Source organism: Myxine glutinosa, chromosome 1, assembly GCF_964187855.1.
Source record: "Myxine glutinosa chromosome 1, kmMyxGlut1.1, whole genome shotgun sequence".
NCBI lineage: Eukaryota > Metazoa > Chordata > Myxini > Myxiniformes > Myxinidae > Myxine > Myxine glutinosa.
This window is the reverse complement of record NC_136261.1, coordinates 255,535,209-255,561,470: the sequence shown is the minus strand read 5'-3', so window position 1 is coordinate 255,561,470 and position 26,262 is coordinate 255,535,209. Positions and strand designations below refer to the sequence as shown.

Genomic DNA, 26,262 nt, shown 5'->3' with positions numbered 1-26,262 from the left:
ATTCTGTTTCCAAACCCTTCAATTAGATTTCCCATATCATTGTTCAAATTGTTTAACCCATCTTTCAATCCCCCAAATTTGGTTTTCCAATCATTTCTCAATCCCCCAATTTGGTTTCCCACATCGTTTCTCAATCCCCCAATTTGGTTTTCCAATTGCTCCCCCATTCTATTTTCCATTTGCTTACTATCGGCCCTCATTTCTCCCATCTCCTTACTCAATCCCCCCAATTTGCTCCTGCGTTTTGTCCACCCCCAATTGTATGGCTACCTGTAGCTGCGCATTGAGGTCCTGCAGATCCATCCCTCCCATTTGCGCAGCGGGCGCGGCCCTCGTCGCCATGTGTGAGGCGCCGCCATTTTGTGCGCCTGCAACCCCTACTGCCGCACCCTCTTCAACCTCCTCTTCCATTTCTCCCAATCATCCCCCTTCTTTCCGGGGGTCCTGGGTTGCCTCTAACTCCTCCTCATCTACCCCCACCGGCATCGGATCGCCTTGGCTATCCATGGCACGATTTAATTTAGATGTTTTAATAACATTTCGGCCACTCGTAATTTGGAGTGCGCTAGGCGCACTTCGGGTCCCAATCCCACTCCCCGACACCAATTGTTACGGATCTCTGACATCGGCTCTCCCCTTATCAAGAGGGGGTTAATCCCCTTGTCCTTTTATCTGGCCGACGCGAGCCCTGGAAGTTATAACGTTCCTTCCGGTCGGTGGTAAATAGGGTTGTTGGTCGATTTTTAGTCCTATTACCTAATTACTACCACCGACCGTAAAGCAAGGGAATAACTCCCGCTCGAACCACGGATATGGATGGAAAATGCCGAGCGGATAGCAATCCGCGATCCGAGCTGTTAACAGGTGACTAGACCCGATTCTAAGCGGTTGCGATCGTGCCACGCTTACCCAATTAGAGAAAAGACTGATGCGATCGGATTGAGAGGAAACCAGGAAAATAGGAAGAACAGATGGGTTTATTAACAAATGTACAAAGAAGAAGAGGAAACGAAAGGAATATACAAGAAAGAAAGAGGAAGGAAAAGTACACAGGGCAGTCTTAATTACAGTCTTAACTTATTCCCGAGACAAACGGGCACGTCTCACATACAGACACTCACACGGGGATTGCAGATGAACAGGTTGATGGTCATTGGTCACCAGCGCGTCCAGGCTCCAGTCCGGCTCCGGTCCAGGCGATGAAAAACCCGGCAGGCAGCTCCTATTGTAACGTAGCACGAACGGACAATTAGAATGACGGGGGGAAGGCTGGTGTACTGGCATACGTAATATTCGCACGACTCGCGCCAAGCGCTCCCTCCAAAATGTCCTGCTTTGAAATACCAATGCCAGCGAGCCCTCTTTGCACCGTCCTTTCAACCACGATCAGTTCTTTATCACACTGCAAATGGTGCCAGTCCTGTTCAACCACGATCAAGCGCATATACTCTCGAGTCCTTGGTAATCACGACAGTCCTTAGCGAGAGTCCTGTAAAAGGGCTTTTGCGCGCGCTTTTATAAGTCAAGCCAGCGATCGCTCCGTCAGCCCCAACCACGCCCTGTCAGGCGATGTCACTCCAGCCCTGGTTGGCTGGTTATCGCTTACCGGCCCCGCCCTGACGGCTGGGTGGCGTGGCCACACCTCCTCCCTGGTGCTCCGCCCCCTTTTTCCGGGCTTCACCTCGTGGCTTACGGCGGCGTTGAGCGAGCTCAAGGGCAGCAAAGGCTGCTGCTGCTGGCCAAGGAGCGTACCAAATTGGGAGGGGCCATGGGGCACAGACTGGGGAGCACGCTTAATGGCGTCGCTTGGAGGGAGGCTGCAAAATGAACGAAAGGGCCTACTCTTATTTGATCGACGCAACGCAGATTCAACTATTGGAAAATGGCCTTATCTAACACATACTAAGAAATAACTGATGTCCTATGGTGACCTTCGTGTTGCTTGTGGCCTATCTATGGGGTGCTACCTTTAACCTTTAATGATGTCATATTTACAAGCAAGTGTGGGTTCTCAATACCGCAACAATATATATATATATATAGGCATAGGCATATATATATATATATGGGCATATATATATATGTATGGGCATATATATATATATATATGGGCATATATATATGTATGGGCATATATATATATATGGGCATATATATATATATATATATATAGGCCTATATATATATATAGGCCTATATATATATATAGGCCTATATATATATATATATATATATATATATATATATATATATATATATATATATATACATACATACATATATATATATATATATATATATATATATATATATGTATATATATGTATATATGTATATATGTATGTATATATATATATATATATATATATATATATATATATATATATATATATATAATTATTTATATATATATTTATATATATATATATATATATATATATAATTCTTTATATATATTGTTACGGATCTCACCATCGGCCCCTTTTCCCCTTAAGAAGGGGGGATTAATCCCCTTGTCCGCGACTGACCGACGTGAGTCCTGGGGGTCCCAACGCTCCTTCCGGTCGGGAGCAGCCAGGGTATTTGGTCTACGAAAAGTCCCAAGGACCTGAGTGCCACTCCTGACCGCGAAGCAGGGGAGGGACTCCCGCTCAAACCCTGGTTTTAGATGGTCTAGTTGCCGAGCGGTTTTTAGCAACCCGAAGTTCGAGTCATTAGCATTCACTAACCCGGTTCCGAAACGTTGGCCAAATCGTGCCACAGGTACTCAATGGGGAAATCACAAAGACGATCGGACGAGCATGAAGGAGAAGACGAAGGTAGGAAATAACAGGATTTATTATTATTAACACCAGACTAAAGGAAGAAAAGCAATCAAAGTAATATTCAGAAAATGGAGGGAGCAGAAGGACACATAGCAATTTCTACTTATACAAACTTACTTCAAAGCCCAGACAACACTGACAAACAGACGACATTCAGACTTACACGAGTGGGGGAGGAAGGCAGGAACGAATGGCTGGAAGGAGAGGAAGGTTCAGGTGGGACTGCAGAACGGCCGGGCCGGGAGCGAGCAGCCGCTGACTCTCCACACCCGGGTCCACACGGCCGGGATACTCGCAGCAACACGTCAGAGCTTGTCGTGGCAAGGCTGGTTGGAACAGCGTCTCCTTTCCCAGAGCTCTCTATTCGGGCTCCTTCAACTCTCTGGCTCCCTCAACGACTTCGTCCTTCACCTCTTTCACCAAGCAGTCCCTCCACTGAACTCTTGCGCGCATCTTTCTCCCTCAATCATCTGAGGTGGGGGCGTCACGCCGTGGGTTATATGACACACCCTACCAAGCCATACCCACTGATTTGTGGTTGGTCGTTCGGGGCTTTCCTGGCTCCACCTTCTGAAGACGATGGGCCGGCCACACCCTTCTCTCCCGAGTTGACCGCGTGTGTAATGGAGTTTTGGGGTGAAGAAAACAGCGCAGAAAACCGCCCAAAGCAGTAGTGGCGAACGCCGCCGTACTGGTGCTTTTTCGGAGGCCATGGGGGTGTCGGATGGATCCTATCTTATTCGATTCGGTGCAGTGCAGTGTCAATTAATGGGAAACAGAGCTTTAAGCTAATACACATAATAAGGAAATAACTATTTAGAAGGGTATATGATTTTCTACGTGCATGCTATGGATTAACTAAGGGGACGACCTTTGACCTTTACACCAATGGAGGTATTTATAAGAATTACTACCAGAGGGTCATATTTACAAACAAAGGATTCTCAAATCTGCAACAATATTTATACATATACTATATTATTATGTATATACTGTATATACAGTATTTATATATACATATATATAATTATATATATCTATATATATATATATATATATATATATATATATATACATATATATACGTATATATATATATATATATATATATATATATATATAATTTTGTTTTTATATATATATATATAATTTTGTTTTTATATATATATATATAATTTTGTTTTTATATATATATATATATATATATATATATATATATATATATATATATATATATATATATATATATATATATATATATATATATATATATATACATACATTTCCACACATATGTGCATCTTCATTCACTCTGCATGGAACTTGCTGATCACACAACGGTTCGGTGTAATTGGCATGATATGTACTCCACTGTGAAATGACAGAAGGAAATGAACGACTCAAAGCATGTGATCGGACGACAATGTTGACGGGGATCGAAGGGGTAATTAAACAAACTTAAAACGAGACCGATTTAGGAAACGAGTGCTTTCGACATATTTTTTTATGACGTGGCAGCATTTGATTGGCTGCAAGGTTAAAGCGCGTGCACACGCCGTCATCGCACCACGATCTGCGTGAGCGAGGTGCAGCGCTAGCTTAAGGTCACGGTGAGGTATTCGCTGGGCATTGTGGGAAAAATCAGCGCATGCTTTGAGGCCCAACCACGGGAGGGAACTTTTAAGGCATGCCCGGCGCGTTGAGTTCTCATCACGTTTCACTGCCATGGAGAAGAACGCGATTCCGGTGCACAAGACCGGCGGGACGCGGGTGTATCCCTTGCGATGGGTTATTGTTGCGCTTTTTAGCTGTTACTCCCTCAGCAATGCTTTCCAGTGGCTCGAGTACGGGATCATCAACAATATATTCTCCAAGTGAGTGATGTCCCCGTCCCCGTCTCCGTCTCCGTCCCCGTCTCCGTCTCCGTCCCCGTCTCCCTCTCCCTCTCCCTCTCCCTCTCCCTCCCCCTCTCCCTCTCTGAGCGTTTCGTTTGAATGTCTTGTGCCGTGTCCGCTCCGAGTCTGGAAGGTTGGTGGTTCAAACCCGGCCCATTCATACCAGAGTATTTTCAAATGGTGCGCGCTGCCTCCTTGTTTGACGCTCGGTGTTTAAAAGGCCATAGGTTGGTAATGATAGCGCATGCTTTTACGGGACCGAATGGCTGCCACCGTTAAAGTACTTTGTCAGGAAACTCGGGTTATTGACTGTTAGTGTCACGTGGTCCCTCGAAGTTGGTCATGTCACATGTTCGTGTCAGCATGACTGACCGTCCTAATTCGCTTCGTCCGAGGGTTGTACAGGCAGGATAGACGGCTTCTGTGATTCCATAGTTTTATCCAGTTGGTGCACAAGTCTTTGATGTTGTGTGTCGAATATCCCCAAATGCTACAAGGTAAACGACATCAATTATTGATATACCTGAGATGGGTAATGGTTTAGATTTGTATCTGAAATAAATATAATATAAACAAACATGACTGTTTTGTTGCCGAACTAACATGAACCCCAGGACTCACATGAACCCCAGGACTCACATGAACCCCAGGACTCACATGAACCCCAGGACTCACATGAACCCCACGACTCACATGAACCCCAGGACTCGCATGAACCCCAGGACTCACATGAACCCCCTGACTAACAAAGATGAACCCCAGGACTCACATGAACCCCAGGACTCACATGAACCCCAGGACTGACATGAACCACAGGACTGACATGAACCCCAGGATTCACATGAACCCCAGGACTGACACGAACCCACAGGACTAACAAGAACCCCCAGGACTAACATGAACCCCCAGGACTAACATGAACCCCCAGGACTAACATGAACCCCCAGGACTAACATGAACCCCCAGGACTAACATGAACCCCCAGGACTAACATGAACCCCCAGGACTAACATGAACCCCCAGGACTAACATGAACCCCCAGGACTAACATGAACCCCCAGGACTAACATGAACCCCCAGGACTAACATGAACCCCCAGGACTAACATGAACCCCCAGGACTAACAAGAACCCCCAGGACTAACATGAACCCCCAGGACTAACATGAACCCCCAGGACTAACATGAACCCCCAGGACTAACATGAACCCCCAGGACTAACATGAACCCCCAGGACTAACAAGAACCCCCAGGACTAACATGAACCCCCAGGACTAACAAGAACCCCCAGGACTAACACGAACCCCCAGGACTAACATGAACCCCAGGCCAACTGTCGTAGGAATTATGAGCAGGATATTAATTTTTACAATGTTTTTGATTGAGAGGTAGCAGGTGAGTCATCGCCAGCACTGACCAAATGATTTTATTACAGACCAAGCCAATAATGGATGGATTGATAGTTTTTTGTGATGAATAAGTGGATTTAGTTTATATATACAGTATATATAATTATTGTGTTTTAACATCTCAATTCTCTGGTAAAATCATCTGTACAATGTGATTCATTAGTGCCCTGTCACACACATGACTAATTATGATTTAAGAAACGTGTATATAATCAATGAATGTTCTCATGAATTGTTTTGAAGGACATTGATAGAAACCTCTCAGACTGAGTGGCACCAAGATCTGCCTGTCCAATTTGCATGAACAATGCTCTGCATTCTTGAAACTATTTGCAAAGGCTTGTACGCCCTCTGTGACTCCTCCAGGTCAAATTGACCATTGTAACTTCTGAAAGTTAATCGGCTTGGAACACAACTTTATCCTGTTCATTGTTTTGCAAATCTGCATATCTTTCCTTTTCAGAGGAAGTCAAATTAACTCGGTGGGTAATATGTAACGAACATTGTTGAGTCTTCAGAGGTTATCAACATCACAGTAAGATGCAAAATACTTTGTAAATGATCCAAGGTGGAGGGACGTGTCCCGTCCCTCATCTATGGGAATGAATGGTTTTGTTTACGTGACCTGTGGGGGATGGGTTCACGTATGTTTTCTTCCCCTCCCACCTATTCAAATACACAACATGCATTTTAAGGCCATGTTCCCTGCTAGAGCGGGGGTTAGCCTAAGTTAGGTTAGGTTAGCCTAAGTTAAGGTTAGCCTCGGACTATTCAAATAATGAGTATAAAAGTTGTGTTTGAAGACCGAAGGGTAGAGCGAGCTATGATGTTGAGCAGACATCAGGTTCGTCTCTCCTATGTGCACATAGATAGTAGTTTTGCTCTGCAAATAGATGTTTTTAATAAAGCGACTCAATGGACCTTTGAGCCGGTGGTCTTTAGGGGTAAAACCCTTGAGCTTCCCTCCACACTACCATGCTCCACACTACCACACGACCACACTACCACACGACTAACATGAACCCCGCCCGGACTATCATGAACCCCGCCCGGACTATCATGAACCCCGCCCGGACTATCATGAACCCCGCCCGGACTATCATGAACCCCGCCCGGACTATCATGAACCCCGCCCGGACTAACATCAACGCCGCCCGGACTAACATGAACCCCGCCCGGACGAACATGAACCCCGCCCGGACGAACATGAACCCCGCCCGGACGAACATGAACCACGCGGCACGCGCGGACGAACATGAACCCCGCCCGGACGAACATGAACCCCGCCCGGACTAACATGAACCCCGCCCGGACGAACATGAACCCCGCCCGGACTAACATGAACCCCGCCCGGACTAACATGAACCCCGCCCGGACTAACATGAACCCCGCCCGGACTAACATGAACCCCGCCCGGACGAAGATGAACCCCGCCCGGACGAACATGAACCCCGCCCGGACGAACATGAACCCCGCCCGGACGAACATGAACCCCGCCCGGACTAACATGAACCTCGCCCGGACGAACATGGACCCTGCCCGGACGAACATGAACCCAAGATTAGCATGAACCCGGACTAACATGAACCCCGGACTAACATGAACCCCGGACTAACATGAACCCCGGACTAACATGAACCCCGGACTAACATGAACCCCGGACTAACATGAACCCCGGACTAACATGAACCCCGGACTAACATGAACCCCGGACTAACATGAACCCAGGTCTAACATGAACCCAGGTCTAACATGAACCCAGGTCTAACATGAACCCAGTACTAACATGAACCCCGGACTAACATGCCGAATATTTTACAAGTTGCACAGGTCCTGGTAATATTGTCCACCATGAACCCCGGACGAACATGAACCCAGTACTAACATGCCGAATCTTTAACAAGCTTGCACAGGTCTGGGTAATGTTGTTCATCATGAACTCGGGCTTTCCGTGGCACAGGGTATAAAGTCTGTGACCTGCTGACCTGCACTTCACTCGTGTACTTTGCTTATGTGTCATATCTGTTGACGTGATCTTTAACCGTATATACTCACATGGGCCTTTATTATTTATTTGAACTTGTAACTAGTAGTGGACAATGGACATGTTGGGTGTCTGGACATACCTCCGCCGGGTGAACAGTTTACGTTTTGTATCTCAGAGTAGACCAGAAAATCGCAATACAGAATTTATATGATGTAAAAATATTCTTCGATTCTTCCTTGTTACACACACAACCTGTCCAACAAGTTTTGTCCAAATCCATCCATAACCTTTTGAGATATTCTGCTATGTATCGTTTTTGGCCTACCTCCCAATCGAGGTGGTGGTTAGTGTGCAGCCACCCGGCTGATGGTTGGATCATTTTTCTGCGGGCGTGTCTGCCGCTGATGCAATGCCTCTCTATAACCAGTTATCTGGTACTCATTTTGCCGACCTCGGAAAGATGACGGACTGAGTCAACCCCACCTGACGTTAATTCAATGAGATTCAAACTCAGGACCTTAGGATCCCAAGCCCGCCGCCCAAACCATTAGGCCAACACCAGATGATATTGTTATGTCGGTAGGGTAGTGATATGTAGAGCCAGATAGATCTGTGTAGGTAACGTGCTTCGTCTGTCGCGGTAAGGAATCTACCTTGTAATTTTCATGTTTAGGCGTTTTGTCGGTTAAGAGTATACCTGTGAGCATACCAGGATGTTCGAGTGACAAGTCGCGTACGCGTAGGGATTAAAGAGTAGCGCCACTGTGTGTCACACCTGGTGGCTAAACTTTTGTCCCTTATGGCAATGCACACCAACATAGACACTTAGTTAGGATCTCCTTAGTGCAACATTAAATGACTCCCTTCCCTGACGGTGACTTCGGAAGGAACAGGCAAAGAAACCAGGCCGGTGCACCGCCGATGGGCGCCGCCGCCAGTTACACCTCTGACAGGCCTAGCCACATTGAGTGCCACGCGCTATCACCACGCTGCACGCTACGTGCTATCACCACGCTGCACGCTACGTGCTATCACCACGCTACATGCTACGAGCTGTTGCCACTCTACGGTCCTGTGATTGGTCGGCGCGCTGGGCGCGAACCTCCAGCCAACGAGTGCGAGAGGCGCGAAGCTGGAAGGTTCGGTGGAAGTCGCTGGTTGGTAGCGCGCCAAGGCTGACGTCACCGCAAAGGTTATTTAAGGGAGTGCCGAACGCCATTTTCTCTCTTTTCTGGCAGCCCTCTTGCTCTTGCGTCTCTGGCCCTCTTGCAGCTCTTGCGTCTCTCTTGCGGTTCGTGCTCTTGTTTGCGCAGCTAGCCCTTTTGGACATCCGGCGCTTCGTCTTGCGCAGCCAGAGTTGAGTTGAGTCATAGCCCGAGTGGAGTTCGCTTGCTTCTTGCACGTTTGCCTCGGGAGAGCTGACTGGGATGTGGCAGGCAGATCGGGTGTGAAGATAGACCTCGCTTGGAGCTGCTAGCCTGCGTTGGACGCGCGGTGCTTCTCCTACTGTGGGACCTCGTGGGTGCTTTGGAATTTGGAGCAAGGCCTGGTGGCACGTGAGCATGAGCGGAGCTTGGAGCCACATGGTGGACGATACCCTGAAAGACGACGAGACCAGATAAGACCGCACGCCACATTTCCCAATTACACAACGAACGTTTCTCTTTTCCTTAGTTCGCATTCCCTCGTTTGTATCTGAAGTGTGAGTGGGGACGTCCCGATTAGGACATTTTATTACCGGCGCGTGCTTTTCCTGTCCTTGCCTTTTTACTTTAATAAACCCTTGTATTATTTTCCATCCCCTTTTAAACCTGTGTCCAGTTGAGTTGATTCCCTTACAGGACCGAAGCTGCCATGGGTTCGTTGAATGTAAGCTTTTGCCGCAGCCTTCCATTTTCCTTCTTCCTCCCACGTTTCATAGCCGAATCCGTGTTTGGCCGTCGCCTCAAATAAATCCGTTCAGGCCTATCTGCGGTCTCTGGTGTTAACCGGAATTGCACGACAATATCCCAATGGTGAAGAATCACTTAAAAAAAAAAAAAAATTCTCATATCCGAATCCATATTCAGATCTTCACCAAAATTGAATCGATTCTTCCTTGTGAGACACCCAACCTGCCCACCAAATTTCGTCCGAATCCGTCCTCAATCTTTTGAGATATCCTGTTCACAAACTGATAGACAAAGAAATGAAAAATCGGTCAGAGACCGAGGACTTGCCGGAATGTACTTTAAAAAAATCTTATGTACTTATTCTTACTTATTCTTATTCTTCCCCTGTGAATGTACTTATTATTTCCCTGTGAGGTATCACAAGCAGTATTTCAACAATAACGGACAAAAATCATTAAATTTATGGACAGTTCAGCTCACCTGCGCCATTTTGATATATTTTTGCCGCTAGAGGGTGCGGTGACTAGACGAACCCCGCAGCGAGTTTCTAATTATAATACGTTTTTATTCATTGCTGTTGTAATCAATCAAGGTAAGTATTCAAATCTAGGCACAGTCTATTCCAGGGCAAGGCAAATATGTGTGTAAAGTATGGTGATGCTATGTGCAATGATGTAGACGTAGTACTGTGCACAAACAGACAAACAGACAAACCAACCAACCAACATACTTGCCGGAATAGATTCCGGCAAGTAACAAGAAGACGTCATGCAGAGAACGATACTTTCAAAATCCACCCACTTCCCCCAAAAAAGGTTGCCATTGATCCAGCAAATTGTTCATTTCATCAACATTAAAATTGACGATCTTGATCAAAGCTCAGGTCGATGGGATGAAAATTGACGATTTTTCAGATGAAAATTGATTATTTTAGAAGATTGACTTTGAGTTGACCTCAAAAATAGTTGGTTTCCCAATTGACTCAATGTGCAAATGCTGTTCAATATTTAAGTCTATCGGATGAAAAATGACGGGTTTTCAGATGAAAATTGATGCTTTTGGAAGTTTGACCTTTAGTTGATCTTTGACCTTTTGACCTCAATAGTTTGTTTTCCAATTTAGTGACTCGATATACAAATGCTGTTCAATTTTCAAGTCAATCGGATGAAAAGGCGATTTTAGAAATTTGACCTCTAGATTACCTTTGACCTCGAAATCAATAGGCTTCTCAATTGTGACGACCTCCACAACTTGGTGAAGTTTCATGACGATCGGTTTACAATTGTGACCTGTAGGCGAGTGGCAAACAGACAGAATAACAAACGCAACCGACCAATATACTTGAAAAATCTTCGATTTTGCAAGTAACAAACAGACAGGGGTGAAAACATAACATCCATCCATCCTCCATAACCATTGGTAGTGGAGGTAAAATTTCTTTGTAATGTGGTATCCCATAGGAAGACTGCCACAGGTGAATTGAAAGGGAGGAATTCGATTTATTTTTTCAAAACCTCATTTGTTTGATCATTTTTATATGCAGAAGAGGGAGGGGGATGATTTGGCATGGTGTGTGGGGTTAGGAAGAGATTGTGCTTTACTTTGATCTTTTTCAACCTGGCTAATATATATCTCATCCCAACTTGTATATCGATTAGAATTCTGACAGTTTGGCTTACAGCAAGTTGTAATGGACATCTTTGATATTGATACTTTCAGCCAGATTTGAACCAATGCCACTGCAACTCCATTATTGATTGTCTTATCTGAAAATGAGAAGAGAAGAGATTTGAAGGGAAAGGGGTAAGTACATTTCCCCAGTATATGCTTGTATTGGAAGTTCCAAAGAGAAGAATGTGGGGAAATGAAGTTGCAAAAAGCTCTGGAGAATTTATATTTTCGACATGATCAAATGACTCGTAGAATGCATATATTTTGGGGAGTTTAATATTGATCTGTAGCATAAGCCCACTGGCCCACTCATTTTTATAGTACTACTTTGGGATCTTTATTCCCACCAGTGCAGAAAAGTCCCTCAATAACCACATGAGCCAGGTAAAAAGTGAGACTTTATTCACTTTTATATTGCCAGAGTCACCACCTCCACTGGGTTCTGTTTGTTTAAATAGCTGTAACAATGGTATGATCAAAGATTTCCACATTTTATAAGAATTCTCCTTGCATTCACTTGGGATCCAAGCTGTGATCCTACTAGATAGATATAGAACATATTATTTATTTGTATACAATTTATTATTATTATTATTATTATTATTATTATTATTATTACGTCAACCACCAAAGGTGGACACAGGTTATGTATTCACTCCTGTTTTTGTCTGTAAGAAGGATATCCAAAAATATATCGATGGATTGATTCATACGAAATTTGGTGGACAGATTGGGTGTGTGATGAGGATTAATTGATTAGATTTCGGTGAAGATCTGGATGCTATAATTTTTTTAGTGATAATTCACCATTGAGGGATCGGGCCAAAAACGATGATACAGCACTTGTAGCACGAGATTTTTAATCGTGCACACATTTAGTTGTTGGTTGGGTGACAAGAACAAGCCGATTCGATTTTGGTTCAGGTCCGGATCCAGATCCAGCCTATATCGGTGGGATACAAAACGTAAACTGTTCAGCCTGCCAGTGGTATGCGCCCTACCATGCTATTCTATAATAATAATAATAATAATTCATTTATTTTGTATAGCGCTTTTCCAGAAGCCCAAAGGCGCTTTGACAGAGTGGAAAACATAATGCATAACAATACATGAAAACAACAATTGCAAAAAGACAAGAATCAAGAAAACAAACAGCAGCGATATACGGCATATATATATAAGACAAGAATCAAAAAGACAAGACAAGAATCAATAGGGAAATATTTAAAGCAAAAGGAGGGAGAAGGAGAAGAGATAGTCAGGGGTTAAATGCTGTGGGTTGAATGTTGAATGCAGCGTTGAACAGGTGGGTCTTTAGTGATGTTTTGAATGTGGTGAGTGAGGAGGAGTCTCTGATGGTGTGAGGTAGTGAGTTCCAGAGGGTGGGAGCAGCGATGGAGAAGGCCCTGTCCCCCCAGGATCTGAATTTGGTCCGGATGGAGGGGGTCAGGAGGTTGGTACCAGCAGAGCGGAGGTTGCGGGTGGGAGTGTGTCTGGAGAGGAGGTCAGCCAGGTAGGATGGGGCCAGGTTATGGAGGGCTTTGTATGTCAGGAGGAGGATTTTGTACTGGATTCTCTGGGGGATGGGGAGCCAGTGAAGCTTGTAAAGGACGGGGGTGATGTGGTCACGGGTCCGGGAATGAGTGAGTAGACGGGCAGCGGAGTTCTGAATGTATTGGAGTTTATTGGTGATTTTTGAGGGTGAACCATAGAGGAGGCTATTGCAGTAGTCCAGACGGGAGGTGATGAAGGCGTGGATGAGGGTTTCTGCAGCCGTGGAGGAGAGGGATGAGCGGAGACGGGCAATGTTTTTCAGGTGAAAGAAGGCTGACTTTGTGATCTGTTTAGTGTATTTGTCGAAGGAAAGGGTTTGGTCAAAGATGACGCCAAGATTCCGGATGTGAGGGGAGGTGGATACTGGGATACCGTCGATGTTGAGGGCAAAGTTATGGGTGGATTTTGTGAGCGTTTTTGGGCCAATGATGATTATTTCAGATTTATCACAGTTAAGCTTGAGGAAGTTGATTTGAAGCCAGGATTTTATTTCAGTGATGCAGTTTGTCAGGATAGAGTGGGTGTCGGTCGAGACGGACTTGGTGGAGATGAAAAGCTGGATGTCATCGGCGAAGCAGTGGAATTGGAGACCATGACGGCGGATTAAGTGACCGAGCGGGGACAGGTAAAGGATGAAGAGGAGGGGGCCAAGAACTGAACCTTGGGGGACACCTTGGGGGAGGGGAGCAGTGGGGGATTTGCAGTTATTGATGGAGATGAACTGGCATCTGTCAGAGAGGTATGATTTAATCCAAGAGAGGGCAGTGCCGGTGACGTTAAAGGTGGATTCAAGTCGGGTGAGGAGGATAGTGTGATCGATGGTGTCAAAGGCAGCGCTGAGGTCGAGGAGGACGAGAATGTTGAGGTTGCCAGCGTCAGAGGAGAGGAGAAGGTCGTTGGTGATTTTGAGGAGAGCAGTTTCAGTACTGTGGTTGGAGCGGAATCCGGATTGGAATGTTTCATACAAGTTATTGGCAGAGAGATGATGTTTGAGTTGAGTGGCTACAGCGCGTTCCAAAACTTTTGACAGAAAGGGTAGGTTGGAGATGGGTCTGAAGTTGTTTAGGGTGTCAGGGTTTAGACCAGGTTTTTTTAGAATGGGGGTAACAGCAGCAATTTTGAGGGAAGGTGGGACGATGCCTGTAGACAGGGAGGAGTTTATTGTTGCAATGATAAGTGGAGAGAGAGCAGGGAGGGAGGCTTTGACAAAGCTGGAGGGGATGGGGTCAAGAGTGCAGGTGGCAGTTTTCATTCCTATGAGGAGTTCAGAGAGGTCAGTAGGAGAGATTGGGGAGAACCGAGACAGGGGATGGCAGGACAAGGGGGGGCAGGTGGTTGGAGGGGGAGCGGGTGCGGCGGTGGTCAAGCTGTTGTAGATGTTGTCAATTTTGCGTTGGAAGAAAGAGAGGAAGGAGATGCAGTTGTCTACTGTGAATGACTGGGTGGTGGTGTTCAGGGGGCGGAGGAGTTTGTTTATTGTCGAGAAGAGTGCTTTTGGGTTTCCGGAGCCAGAGTGGATAATTTGAGAGTAGTAGGCAGAGCGGGCGCGGGAGAGGGCATCTTTGTAGTGTTGTATGTGGTCCTTGTAGGCTTGGGAGTGAACTGTGAGACCCGTTTTATTGCGGAGTCTTTCAAGTTGGCGAGCACGAGTTTTCATCAGGTGGAGTTCAGGGGTAAACCAGGGAGCAGAATGGGTGAAAGAAACTGTTTTGGTTTTTACAGGCGCAAGCTGGTCAAGGCAGGAGGAGAGAGTGTGGTTGTAGTAGTCAGTGAGGTCGGAAGGGGTGTGGAGGTCAATGAAGGGAGAAGTGGACATTTTTTCAGAGAGGGTGGATGAGAATGAGGTAGGTGAAAGAGCGTTTAGCTTACGGAAGTTGATTGTGCGATAATGCCTTGGTGTTGGGGCGGGGATGTTGATGGTCAGAGTGATGGCTAAGTGGTCAGAGAGGGTGAGGTCGGAGCCATAGAGATGGTGCAAATTTAATCCAGTGGAGCAGACAAGGTCCAAAATGTGACCACGGATATGGGTAGGAATATCTTGGAGAGATATTACTAGGAATTCTAGTATTTATATCGTACTACAATAACCAATTCGGTGTCCGTCTGTCTGTTGGACCAAGATACATTCGGTTGTTGCTTATCCAATTGCAACCAAACTTGACAGGGAGACTAAAGGTCACACAATGGAACTTGTAGCGATTTAACTTCTCTCCCCCCCCCTCGCCCCACCCCAAGGGGGATTTGCGCTTTTACGAACTCCGTGTTCCGTGTTGAGGTGTATAGCCATATTAAGATAGCGCATCATGGTATTTTTCCAAGGCCGCATCTATTAACAAAAGTTACAAGAAAGAGGAATCATAATGGAGGCACCTACGACATCATTAACATATGTTATTCTTCATGGAGAGTTCTTTACAATGAGCAATGTCTCAATTTTTTCTATGCAGTGCTTTCGGAGATATAGAGGTGAATTTTTTTGGGGTTTTCCAAGATGGTGCCCATACCACGTGACTTATGACATCATAATTATCATTATAAAATTCTACAGGCGGAGTTGCACCTATGGTGAAAAATTCCTGTCAATCGGACCAACGGTTGAAGACAAAATCGTATTTATTCTGTGCGGACAAACAAACAGACAAACACAGACGGATAAACGGACTTGAATGCAATACCCTCTCCTCTGTCGAGGGTAATAACACTCATGATAATATAATATTGATGTTACAAAGCAATATTAACAGGAATAATATTCGCTCTCTCCAAGGGGTTTCCCCCTTGGCCAAACACAGAGTTAATGCTTGTAAGCTGTTTGTGCTGTTTTGTGGAAAACCTTTACCAGAAGTAAAAAATATTATGAACAACAAACATTTATAATTCCCTTTTTAAACAGTTGCTACTGCTTTTTAACACTAAACTGAAATAAATTTGGAGGAATTCCGACATCCATGAGGCAATCTATATACCCCACAAGGTTAACAACACGAAACTTCCTGCCACTTGCGTGGTGTTTTTGTGGCGTTTCTCCTCTCCAAGGCCACTGCTAATAACAAAAGCGATAACACTAATGATAATACCATAGTAATGTTATTTCAAAATAATATCCCCCCCCTCCCCAAAGGGTTTTGTGACTTGCGATATTGCCCCCCCGCCCCTCCCACATATCCTTCTCGACAATTTTATTATAGGGAACTTAGAATGGTGAGGTATGGTCTGATCCTTTCAATGACCTGATTTAACTTATGATGTCATGCACGGTCTGATCCAAAGTTATAACAAAGCCTGTGCCCCAGTAGTGGCGTGTGGTGAGGTGAGCGTTGCGAGCCAAGCCACAATAGTGTGTAAAAGCTCTATTGTATTTATTTCCCTGTCACCCAGGAAGTGACCGTGTTCTTGGAAGTGACGTCGCGTTAGTCACTGAAAGGGAGCATACGCAATATCAGTGTTAGTGCCATTCTCCATTTTGTTTCCCCTTGGGAAAGGTGAATTTATGCCATCCAAAACTTTTACTTCACGCATCTGAATTTTGTTTGATTGCCTGACCATTGCTGTTGTTTTCATAACTATAACGCTGGAGGTGAGACATTAGTAATTTTTATTTGCATTAAAAATTTATACGGGTGAGTAATTTTACTCCGTCATTTGAAATTACGTTATCACTTTGATTAATTATATATTTGTAAAATAATAATATTTTTCTTTATGAAACAAAAGTAAATCCTCAAGCCTGTGAGTTCTATTCTTTATCAGCTGTGCTGTGATGGGGTGAAACATGTATGGTCAGATGCTTTTGGCCCCGTAATTTGACGGATTGTACACTAATCTATCTTCTTCTTCTATCTATCTATCTTCTATCTATCTATCTTCTATCTATCTATCTTCTATCTATCTATCTTCTATCTTCTATATTATTATATTATATTATTATTATATATATATAAAAGAAAGTTTTTGTTTGTTTGTCTGCACGCGCTAATCTCCTGAACGGTGAAAGATAGGAGGAAACCTCTGAAACAAAAAATGTCGGGACGGGCCCCGGGAAGGTTATAGGCTAGGTGGCGAGGCCGGTCTAGGCTGCTTCGGCCGGGCTGGGCCCATTTTGAAATTAAAAGCTGAGCTGAATTATAGTTTGGCCCCGTAAACAATAGTAGTCGATCTTCTACGGCCGCGAGTAAAAGCTGAATTATAGTAATGAATTCATTCAAAAAGAACCCGGGCAACTCCGGGTGCTTTCGGCTAGTATTAAATATATATATTTCTCATGGAAGAGCAAGGTTAGGTCGATAGTGGAGCAGCGATTTGGGTACAACCAGCAAGGTAATGAACAAACAGGAAAGGGAAAGGACATACTGAAACCGGCAAGTAAGAGGATTGTTTTAGGAAAGGTTAATGGGGGTATTGGAGACCATTTGACAGAATGGGGGATGACAACATATGGTGGTGTACTGTTTGCTTTAAGCTGTGAAAGGAAAAGGGAAAGAATGTTCTCAGGAAGTTGGTTCCATAGACTGGTGGAAGTAAGGAACAAAGGAGGTGATGTGTGTAGTCAGCCTGGATTTTGGAAGTTTAACCTGGAGGGAATTACTGGAAGAACGTATGCATCCTGGAGTTGCTGACGAGTGTCAGAGGAATTGGAGCAATTTTAGAGAATATACGGTAGAAAACGGACCACTGACCTACCTGCAAATTGAAAATGACTGGCCTTTTATTATTAGCTACCTGTTGGACTTGGTCCGAACCGGGGGCTTATTGATTGGATCTCGTCCGTGCGTCAGCGCATCTGTCAGCGCATCCGGCTGCAACCATATATCGGACATGTATGGACGAATTTTGTTCATACTTGGCAAAAAGACAATATATATGATGACATACATATGCACATCATTTTGTTTCGCGATCAAAGATGGCTGACTGGCGGCAATTTTAGTTGTAAAAAAAAACAAAAAAACCGATGTTTAACCCATCTTCAAACATCTCTCGGACATGCATTTACCAATCTTGTTCAAACTTGGCACACAGATAATGAATCGGATAATGATGGTGGATAAACAGATAAACACAGATAATGATAGCTTACATATGCACGCCATTTTTTTCGAGAACAGATCAAAGATGGCCGACTGGCGGCCATTATTTAAACTTAAACGTGTCCCCAACCATTTATTGAACATGTATGGTCAGATTTTGTTCAAACTTTGGTGCAAGCACAGTACATGATGGCATACACGTGCATCTCACTTTATTTTACAATCTGATTAAAGATGGCCCACTGGTAAATTGGCAGCCATTTTAGCTGTAAAAAAACCCCCAATATTGAACAAGTCCTCGACCATTTCTCGAACAAGCATTTACCCATTTTGTTCAAAGTAGGCACACAGATATTAAGAATGATGGCTTGCATATGCATGTCATTTTGTTTAAGGATCAGATCCAAGATGGCCACCTCATGGCTATTTTGTTACTTAAACATGTCCCCAATCATTTCTCATACATGCATACACCGATTTTGTTCAAACTTGGCACAAAGACGATACATGAGAGTATACATATGGTGAAGATTTTGTTTTGTAATCCGACCAAATATTGCGAACTGATGGCCTTTAACTCTGTACAGTAAAATTACTAAAACCACGAGGGCCATGAAATTTTATGTCTTTTTCTCCTTGTTCAAGGTAAGACTATTTTTCGCAAATGGTTGAAAACCGCTGCAGGTTTTATTTTTTCCAATTCAGTAAGAAATGTGTGCAATGCATCTTGTCAATATTTCAACTGTTGTTCTCATATCAAGGAAGGTAGGCCTAGGAATAATAGATTGCTACACCCTATCAAAACAAGTCCAGCACGGAAAGCAGAGGGGCTTAATTTTTCTTTTTTTGGCCATATAGTTAATTTGCTTTTGATTAAAAAAATGGATTCAGTGTTCATTTACTACCTGGAAAAAATGCAGTCGATAACTTTACTCCTTATAATGGAAGTTTGTCTGTGTATATAGGAAAGTATTACGTGCATCTATACATACATTCTACCTGGAGACCTTTGTGATACCTTTATGGAAGTGTCTGACCTGGAAACGTTGTGGCAACGATTTATTCATTTTTACTCCGGTTAGGGTACTTTTATGCAAGTCTTAAGACGTTTGAATTTTTATTTTTCAGTAATTGAAACGGTTTGTCAGGACTCTGAGGCATCATGGTTGGAGCATCTGCTCTGAGTAAAAACAGGTGGTGGGGTTTTGGACCCTGGCTGAGCCATATAAAATGCTCTTTAAAATGGTATGTGCTGCTTCCTTCCTTCCTTGCTTGGGGTGCCAGTGGTTTGTGTACAGCCTCTGGCTGCGTCATTTTTTGGAAGCATTGCTAATGCAATGCCCCAATTACCAGTAAGCTGGTACTCACTTTTCTGACCTCGGAAGGATAACAGGCTGAGTCGGCCCACCTGGAGTTATTTCAACGTCACGACGGACTCAAACTCAGGACCCTCGGATATTAAGCCAGCCACCTTAACCTTTCCGCCAACACCAGGCTGTTTCCTTGCTTGATGCTCAGCATTTACAAGGCTAGAACACATAAACAATGCTGGTAAGGTAATGGTAAAGCACCTATTATATAACTTTGCCAATAAACTGCTTTGGCAGCCCCAACGTTCTTAAAGAGTAAGGTACATCAAAATTAAACAAGACCGACAGTCTAACAGTGGCATAGCCAAGCTTGTAAAATATTATAAACCACAAACGCACATGATTAGCTTTTTAAACAGTCACTAATGCTGTTTATAACATTAAACAAATTAATTTTGAGGAATCCCAACATCCGTGAGGTAAGATTTACTTAGAACTGAGCGGATCTACTGTAATCTATATACTCCACAAGGGGTGGGTAAATAACTTGACCTTTCCTGCCGCTAGCTAAAGTGGCGTTTTTCGTAGCGGCCTTTTGAAACACACCAATTAAGGTTTTGTTTTGAAAACCACCAATGAAACCCAATTTTCCTGCTGTTTAACATAAAACTGAAAGGGAGGAAGACCCGGGTGTGCTCATTTACCAAGCATCTAGCTAGTGCTTGCCAAGCTAGCTGTTCCTTAACAGTTTTGAATGGAGTGCTTGCTCGAATGCTTTAACCACTTGGCGATCTCTCCATAATAAAAACTTGGTAAATGAACACACACCCAATGTTCTTGAGACCCGACCATACAACAAGAACAACAACAACAACATGCATTTTAAGGCCATTTTCCCTGCTAGAGCGGGGGTTAGCCTTGCGGTCCCATGACAATCTTCTCCATTTTGCCCTATTTTCTGCATCTCTCCTTGTTAACCCCCTTGCCCGCATTTCTTCTTCCACCATCTTTAGCCAAGTCTTTCTCGGTCTTCCCTGTCCTCTACTTCCTTCTACATTAACTTCCATCACTCTTCTCAACCAGTCACTTTCATGCTTCCTCAACACATGACCAAACCATCTCAACCTGTTCCTCTTCACAGCATCAATCACAGGCAATATTCCCATCATATTTCGCAATTCATCATTTGTCTTCCTCTCTCTCAACGATACTCCACGAATCCATCGAACCATTCACATTTCCACCCTTTCCAGCCTTCGTTGCTGCTCTACGTTCTTTACCCATGTCTCGCTCCCATAAATCATAACACTTCTCACACATGCAGCATACACCTTTCCCTTCAGCTTCAGCGACACTCTCCTCCTCATCAGCACGCCACTCAGTTCCCGAAACTTCTTCCATGCACATCTCACTCGAGCAACCGTTGCCGAGTCTGATCCACCTTCTCCATTCAGCATGTCTCCGAGGTAGCAAAATGTTTTCACACCTTCCAGCTTCACGCCGTCTCCAAGATCCAACTCAACATTTCCTCCATCTGCAGCTCCCTCTGTGCACACCTTACATTTGAATGTAGCTGCTACACTGGTAAATGACCCTCTGAGACCACTACATTTTTGATGTACCCACTCAGCGCACATTGTACATTGAATGGAGTTCACTCCGACACCCTTCCTGCACACAGCACACGGCCACTTCCCAGTTCTTTCCACCTCACCACATGCTTTACCACTTGCCATCACCTTCGTCTTTCCGATATTCACCTTCAGACCTTTTGTCTCCATACATCCCTTCCACTTGTTCATCTTTTCCTTCAGTCCATCCATACTTTCCGCAATCAACACCAGATCATCTGCATACAACAACTCCCACGGTAAACCCTCCTTTACGTTCTGAGCCAGCACCTCCATCACAGCTACAAATAGTAGTGAACTTAGTACTGACCCCTGATGCACTCCCACCTTCACCTCAAACTCACCACTGTTCCCGTCCTTCGTCCTTACAGCTGTGCGCGCTCTTTTGTACATTGCCACAACTCTGATCAACCATTCCTCCACTCCTAACTTCCTCAATGCCCATGTCAATACTTTACGTGGAACCCTATCGAATGCTTTCTCCAGATCAACAAACCCAAAAAACAACTTCTTCCTCTTATCCATGTACTTCTCCTGCAACTGCCTCAATGAAAAGCGCATCTGTCGTTCCTCTTCCTGGCATAAATCCAAACTGCATTTCGTCGATCTTCACTTTCTTCCTTATCCTCCTCTCCAACACCCTTTCCAATACCTTCATTCCATGCTCCAATAACTTTATCGCTCGGTACGAGCCACACTCCAGAGGGTCACCTTTCCCCTTGTATAGAGGGACGAGGGTACTCAGTTCCCAATCCACTGGAATGCGGCCTTCTTTCACCACCAGATTACAGATCGCTGTCATTCTCTTCACACCCCAACTTCCTGCTGCCTTCAACATATCTCCCACAACTCCCGTCGGCCCTCCCGCTTTTCCACTCTTCATTGCTTTTATCGCTTCCTCAACTTCCTTCTCAGTTATCTCCTCTGCCGGTCCTAAAACTGGGTTACTCTCTATGTTGCCATCCCATTCATTCTCTGTATTCAACAGCATTTCCATATATCTTTTCCATCTTCCTTTAATTCCATCTGGGTCGACAACGATTTGTCCCACTTCATCCTTCAAGCAACTCACCCCCATCACATCACACCTCTCTTTCGCTATGTGCTTTCCAATCCTGAATACTGCTTTCTGACCCTCTTCCGAATCCAAGCGTTCTCCGAACATTTTCCTACATGCCTCCTGCGCCTTTGCTACCTCTTTCTTTGCAGCCTTCCTGGCTGCCTTATAACTTTCATGCTCTGCTGTTTCTGCTCCCGTACCCTTCGCCTTCTGCCACTCCTTGAACTTCTTCCTCTTCTCGTCAATCCTCTTTCCAACTTCGACATCCCACCACCATGTTTCCGAGTGCCTCGGTGGTCCTTTTGTCCATCCACATACCTCACCAACGGCTCCCAACAGACTAGCTTTCATTGACATCCAACCACTTTCAAGCACAATCCACATCATCCTCTACCCTACTCAGCCTCTCTTTTAATGCCTCCCTTACTGTCACCTCTTTCAACCTCCACACCTTCATTCTCGGTTGGTACTTCACCCGCCGAGCTCTCCTCGCACCTTTCACCCTTATGTCGCAGACAACCAAGTGGTGCTGTGAAACAGCCTCCTCCCCCGGGATCACCTTTGTGTCCCGGATGTGCCCCCTATCTCGCCTATGCACCATCAGGTAGTCGACGGTTGTCGTCGACCCACCTGACGTGTATGTAACAAGCTTATTATCCTCTTTCTGGAACTGAGTATTACAAATCAACAAATCAGCTCTATCAGCAAACTCCAAAATCCTTTCACCTTCTCCATTTCTCACACCATATCCGTAACCCCCATGAACTCCCTCAAAACCATCCATACTCCTTCCCACATGTCCATTCAGGTCTCCTCCCACCACAACAACTTCCTCATCTTTCACGTTTTCCATCAGCTTCTCTATCGCACACCAGAACTTGTCCTTCTCTTCATCGCTTCGACCAACCTGCGGAGCATATCCCGAGATGACGTTCACCAAGAGCTTTCCAATCATCATTTTCACCATCATCAACCTATCACTCACTCTCGTCACATTCACCACACTGTCTACAAACTCCTCAGAAAACAGGACACCAACACCATTCACGCCCTCCGGGCACCCTTGCCACACAAACTTGTATTTCTGTCCCTGCCTACCCTTCACCATTCTCACACCACTTCCCTTCCATGTCGTCTCTTGCACACAACATATGTCCACTCTTCTTCTGACCAATACTTCCACCACTTCTCCTGATCTCCCTGTCATTGTCCCTACATTCCATGTCCCAAACCTCAGAAACCGATCTCCACTTCGGGCTGCACCCTGCCCATATGTACTTGTAATTGTCATGGTTCTGTTTTTGAGGCAATGTTTTTATGGCCGGATGCCCTTCCTGATGCCAACCCTCTTAGTCGTCTCTTACGACACGCAGGGATACGGTGTACCTATTCTGACCAGGGTACACATTGGGAAACGTTTAAAACATGGAAATTGGGGGGGGGGGGGGGGGGGCGTCAGCATCACGGCTGCGGTTTAAACATATTCCAACAATATCCAAACAGAACCATGAAAACCATGAAAAACAATCCGGGAAAAGTCTCCAAGCGAGAACGTGGATTTGAGAAAGAAGGGGCAGAGGCGGAAGAAAAACGAGATACAGGGGGCGGGGCACAAGTCGAGAAGAGGAGGAGAGCGAACAAGCACGTGTCCGGGAGGAGAGAAAGAATCAATATAGAATTCTTTGTCTCGGGAGGTGAGGTGAGGGGGAGAAAACAAAATAAAAGAAACAAGCAATACAGCGAAGGAAATAACCCAAACCGACAAAACACCGATGGGGGGAGGGAAGCCCCAAGTCACCAGGCCGCGCATGAGGTACGACCTAGAAAACGATTAATTACACACAAGTTTGCACGAACCACAAACCAACACCAACTAGAAACACACAATAACACGTACACAGCAAAATAACCAGTGGAAATTTGACAAAGACAAGAATGGGAAAACACTCAAACTTCGATGCCGTGGAGAGCTCGAAGCACGCCTCACTCGCCCGAGGAACCGGAAGTTCCGGTTCCCGACCATAGATCGACTGTAATCTGTATACCCCAAAGAGGAATGACCGACCCATCCTGCCGCTCTCGTCGTGAGCGGGTGTACTCGTAAATTAAAATGTCGTTCGGTGGAGTCCGCCGTCGTAATGACATCATAGACGTAATGATGTAGCGTGATGGTCGGACACAAAACTGCCGCTACTTTAATATATAAAAGATGATATATTTTAACCTCTAGTAAGTTTGCAGTCACTACGAAGGGATTAGTGTTACGATTAGATTTACTATAATATTAACGTTATGTTATTATTATTATTATGAAAATGATCTTGCTAAAAAAAACCGAGGCTAATTCCTTATTTCCACGTTATTTGTAACGTACACCGCTTATCATCGATTCATGAACCACACACCGCTTCAATCTAGAAACTTTGCAATACTGACAAAGGGATTTCAGTATTTCAATTATATTTACTATATTATTGGTATTGATGCTTTTATTATTATTATTATTATTATTATAATGAAAACAACACGACTGTATTAAGAAACCTGGGTTAATTTGTCTGGTGAGGCCTGAAGGCATGAAGCCTAAGGCCTAAAAGTTTTGTGTTGTTGGAAGATCCGTAACGTCTATGCGTTTGATATTTGATGATCATTTTAACAGTTTGTTTGTGTTTCACACTGAATGAAAAACGTTCAGGTAGAGCATGGTGATTGTGATATGACAGGTTCGACGATATGTTCGGCCTGAACGACATTGGAATCAAACTGCCGGCGTGTGGAGTCGGCCGTTGCACGGCGTAATGACATCAGACGTAATCACATCACCTTGTCATGTGACCAGATCCTCAGCTCTGATTGGTATACATTTGAGGGGACATACATACATATGGATGGGCAAACCCTGTTCTGGACTGCTTTGCCCTATGGGCTACGCCGTAAAAAAAATATACGGTTGGAGCAAATGAATTTGGCTTGGATTATTCACTCTACTGTAATTGGTAAATTAAAGGAGACCTGGTAAATTGGTCTCCTTTAACGAACCTTGCTATTTTTCAATTTGGTGGCACTGGTCTCCATGTCTGGTGCAAAAGAGCAATGCAGTGGAACTAATCCGGCATTGTGAATTTTATTCCAAATATATCTTGCAAATGAATGACATGTTGGACTTGGTTTAGCAGCAACATGGGATTTCATAATTAATTTCTCTCAATTCTTCTTCACATTGCAGATACTACAATGTGAGTTCAACAGATCTGGACTGGTTGTCCATGAGCTACATGGTTGCGTACATCCCGCTCATCTTCCCGGCAACATGGCTGTTGGACATGCAGGGTTTGCGTGTTGTTGCTCTGCTCGGAGCAGCGTTGAACTGCGCTGGAGCTTGGGTAAAGACTGGTAGCGCTCAACGACACCTTTTTCCCGTTACCATGGTTGGACAGGTCATGTGCGCCTGTGCCCAGACCCTCATCCTGGGCCTTCCTTCTCACATTGCCTCCGTCTGGTTTGGGCCTCGTGAAGTTTCAACTGCCTGTGCACTGGGTGTGTTTGGGAACCAGGTGAGCAGCCACGCCTTTCATAAATTTACTTCGCTGATAGATTTTGTGTGAATGTTTGCATGGTAGTTATTGAGTCGGTTTCACTATCTTCTAGTTGAAATAACATCAAGTGGGTTCACTCGGCCTGTCATCCTTCTGATGTCGGCAAAATGAGTACCAGCTTACTGGTAACAGGGACACTGCATCAGCAGCACAGCCTTGCTTTCTGAAAAAAAAATGATGCTACCAGCAACCACAGGCTACATACAAAACAACTATTTTCTAAACGAGTAAAGTTGAAAAATCTTTCTCCTATTTGTCACTTATTAGTCCCCCACCAGTTTCACTGGAGGAGACGATATGTTTGCTCTCATCTGTCCCACCTGTGGTTTTCCAGACTTTCTGCCCATACCCTTTAACATATTCAACAGAAACTTGGTACATGGCTTTACTATGACAAGTTACAGAAC

General features: G+C 44.6%; 2 protein-coding genes across 7 annotated transcripts in view; both read left to right on the top strand.

The window, feature by feature from the left end:
• Positions 1-26,262, top strand: part of LOC137436499 (ribosomal protein S6 kinase delta-1) — a 283,132-nt gene that overhangs the window by 13,314 nt on the left and 243,556 nt on the right. The gene's annotated exons all lie outside the window — the stretch shown is intronic.
• Positions 4,363-26,262, top strand: part of LOC137436558 (choline/ethanolamine transporter flvcr2b) — an 81,017-nt gene continuing 59,117 nt past the window's right edge. For 3 of the 4 annotated variants that reach the window (XM_068130459.2, XM_068130450.2, XM_068130444.2), the window contains exons 1-2: positions 4,363-4,699; positions 25,486-25,813. In XM_068130459.2, the coding sequence (XP_067986560.1) occupies positions 4,551-4,699; positions 25,486-25,813 (477 nt within the window). In that variant the 5' untranslated portion in view covers positions 4,363-4,550. Of the gene's footprint in view, positions 4,700-4,827; positions 4,854-25,485; positions 25,814-26,262 lie in introns of those variants that run through there. The other variant, XM_078785952.1, reaches the window with a different exon arrangement.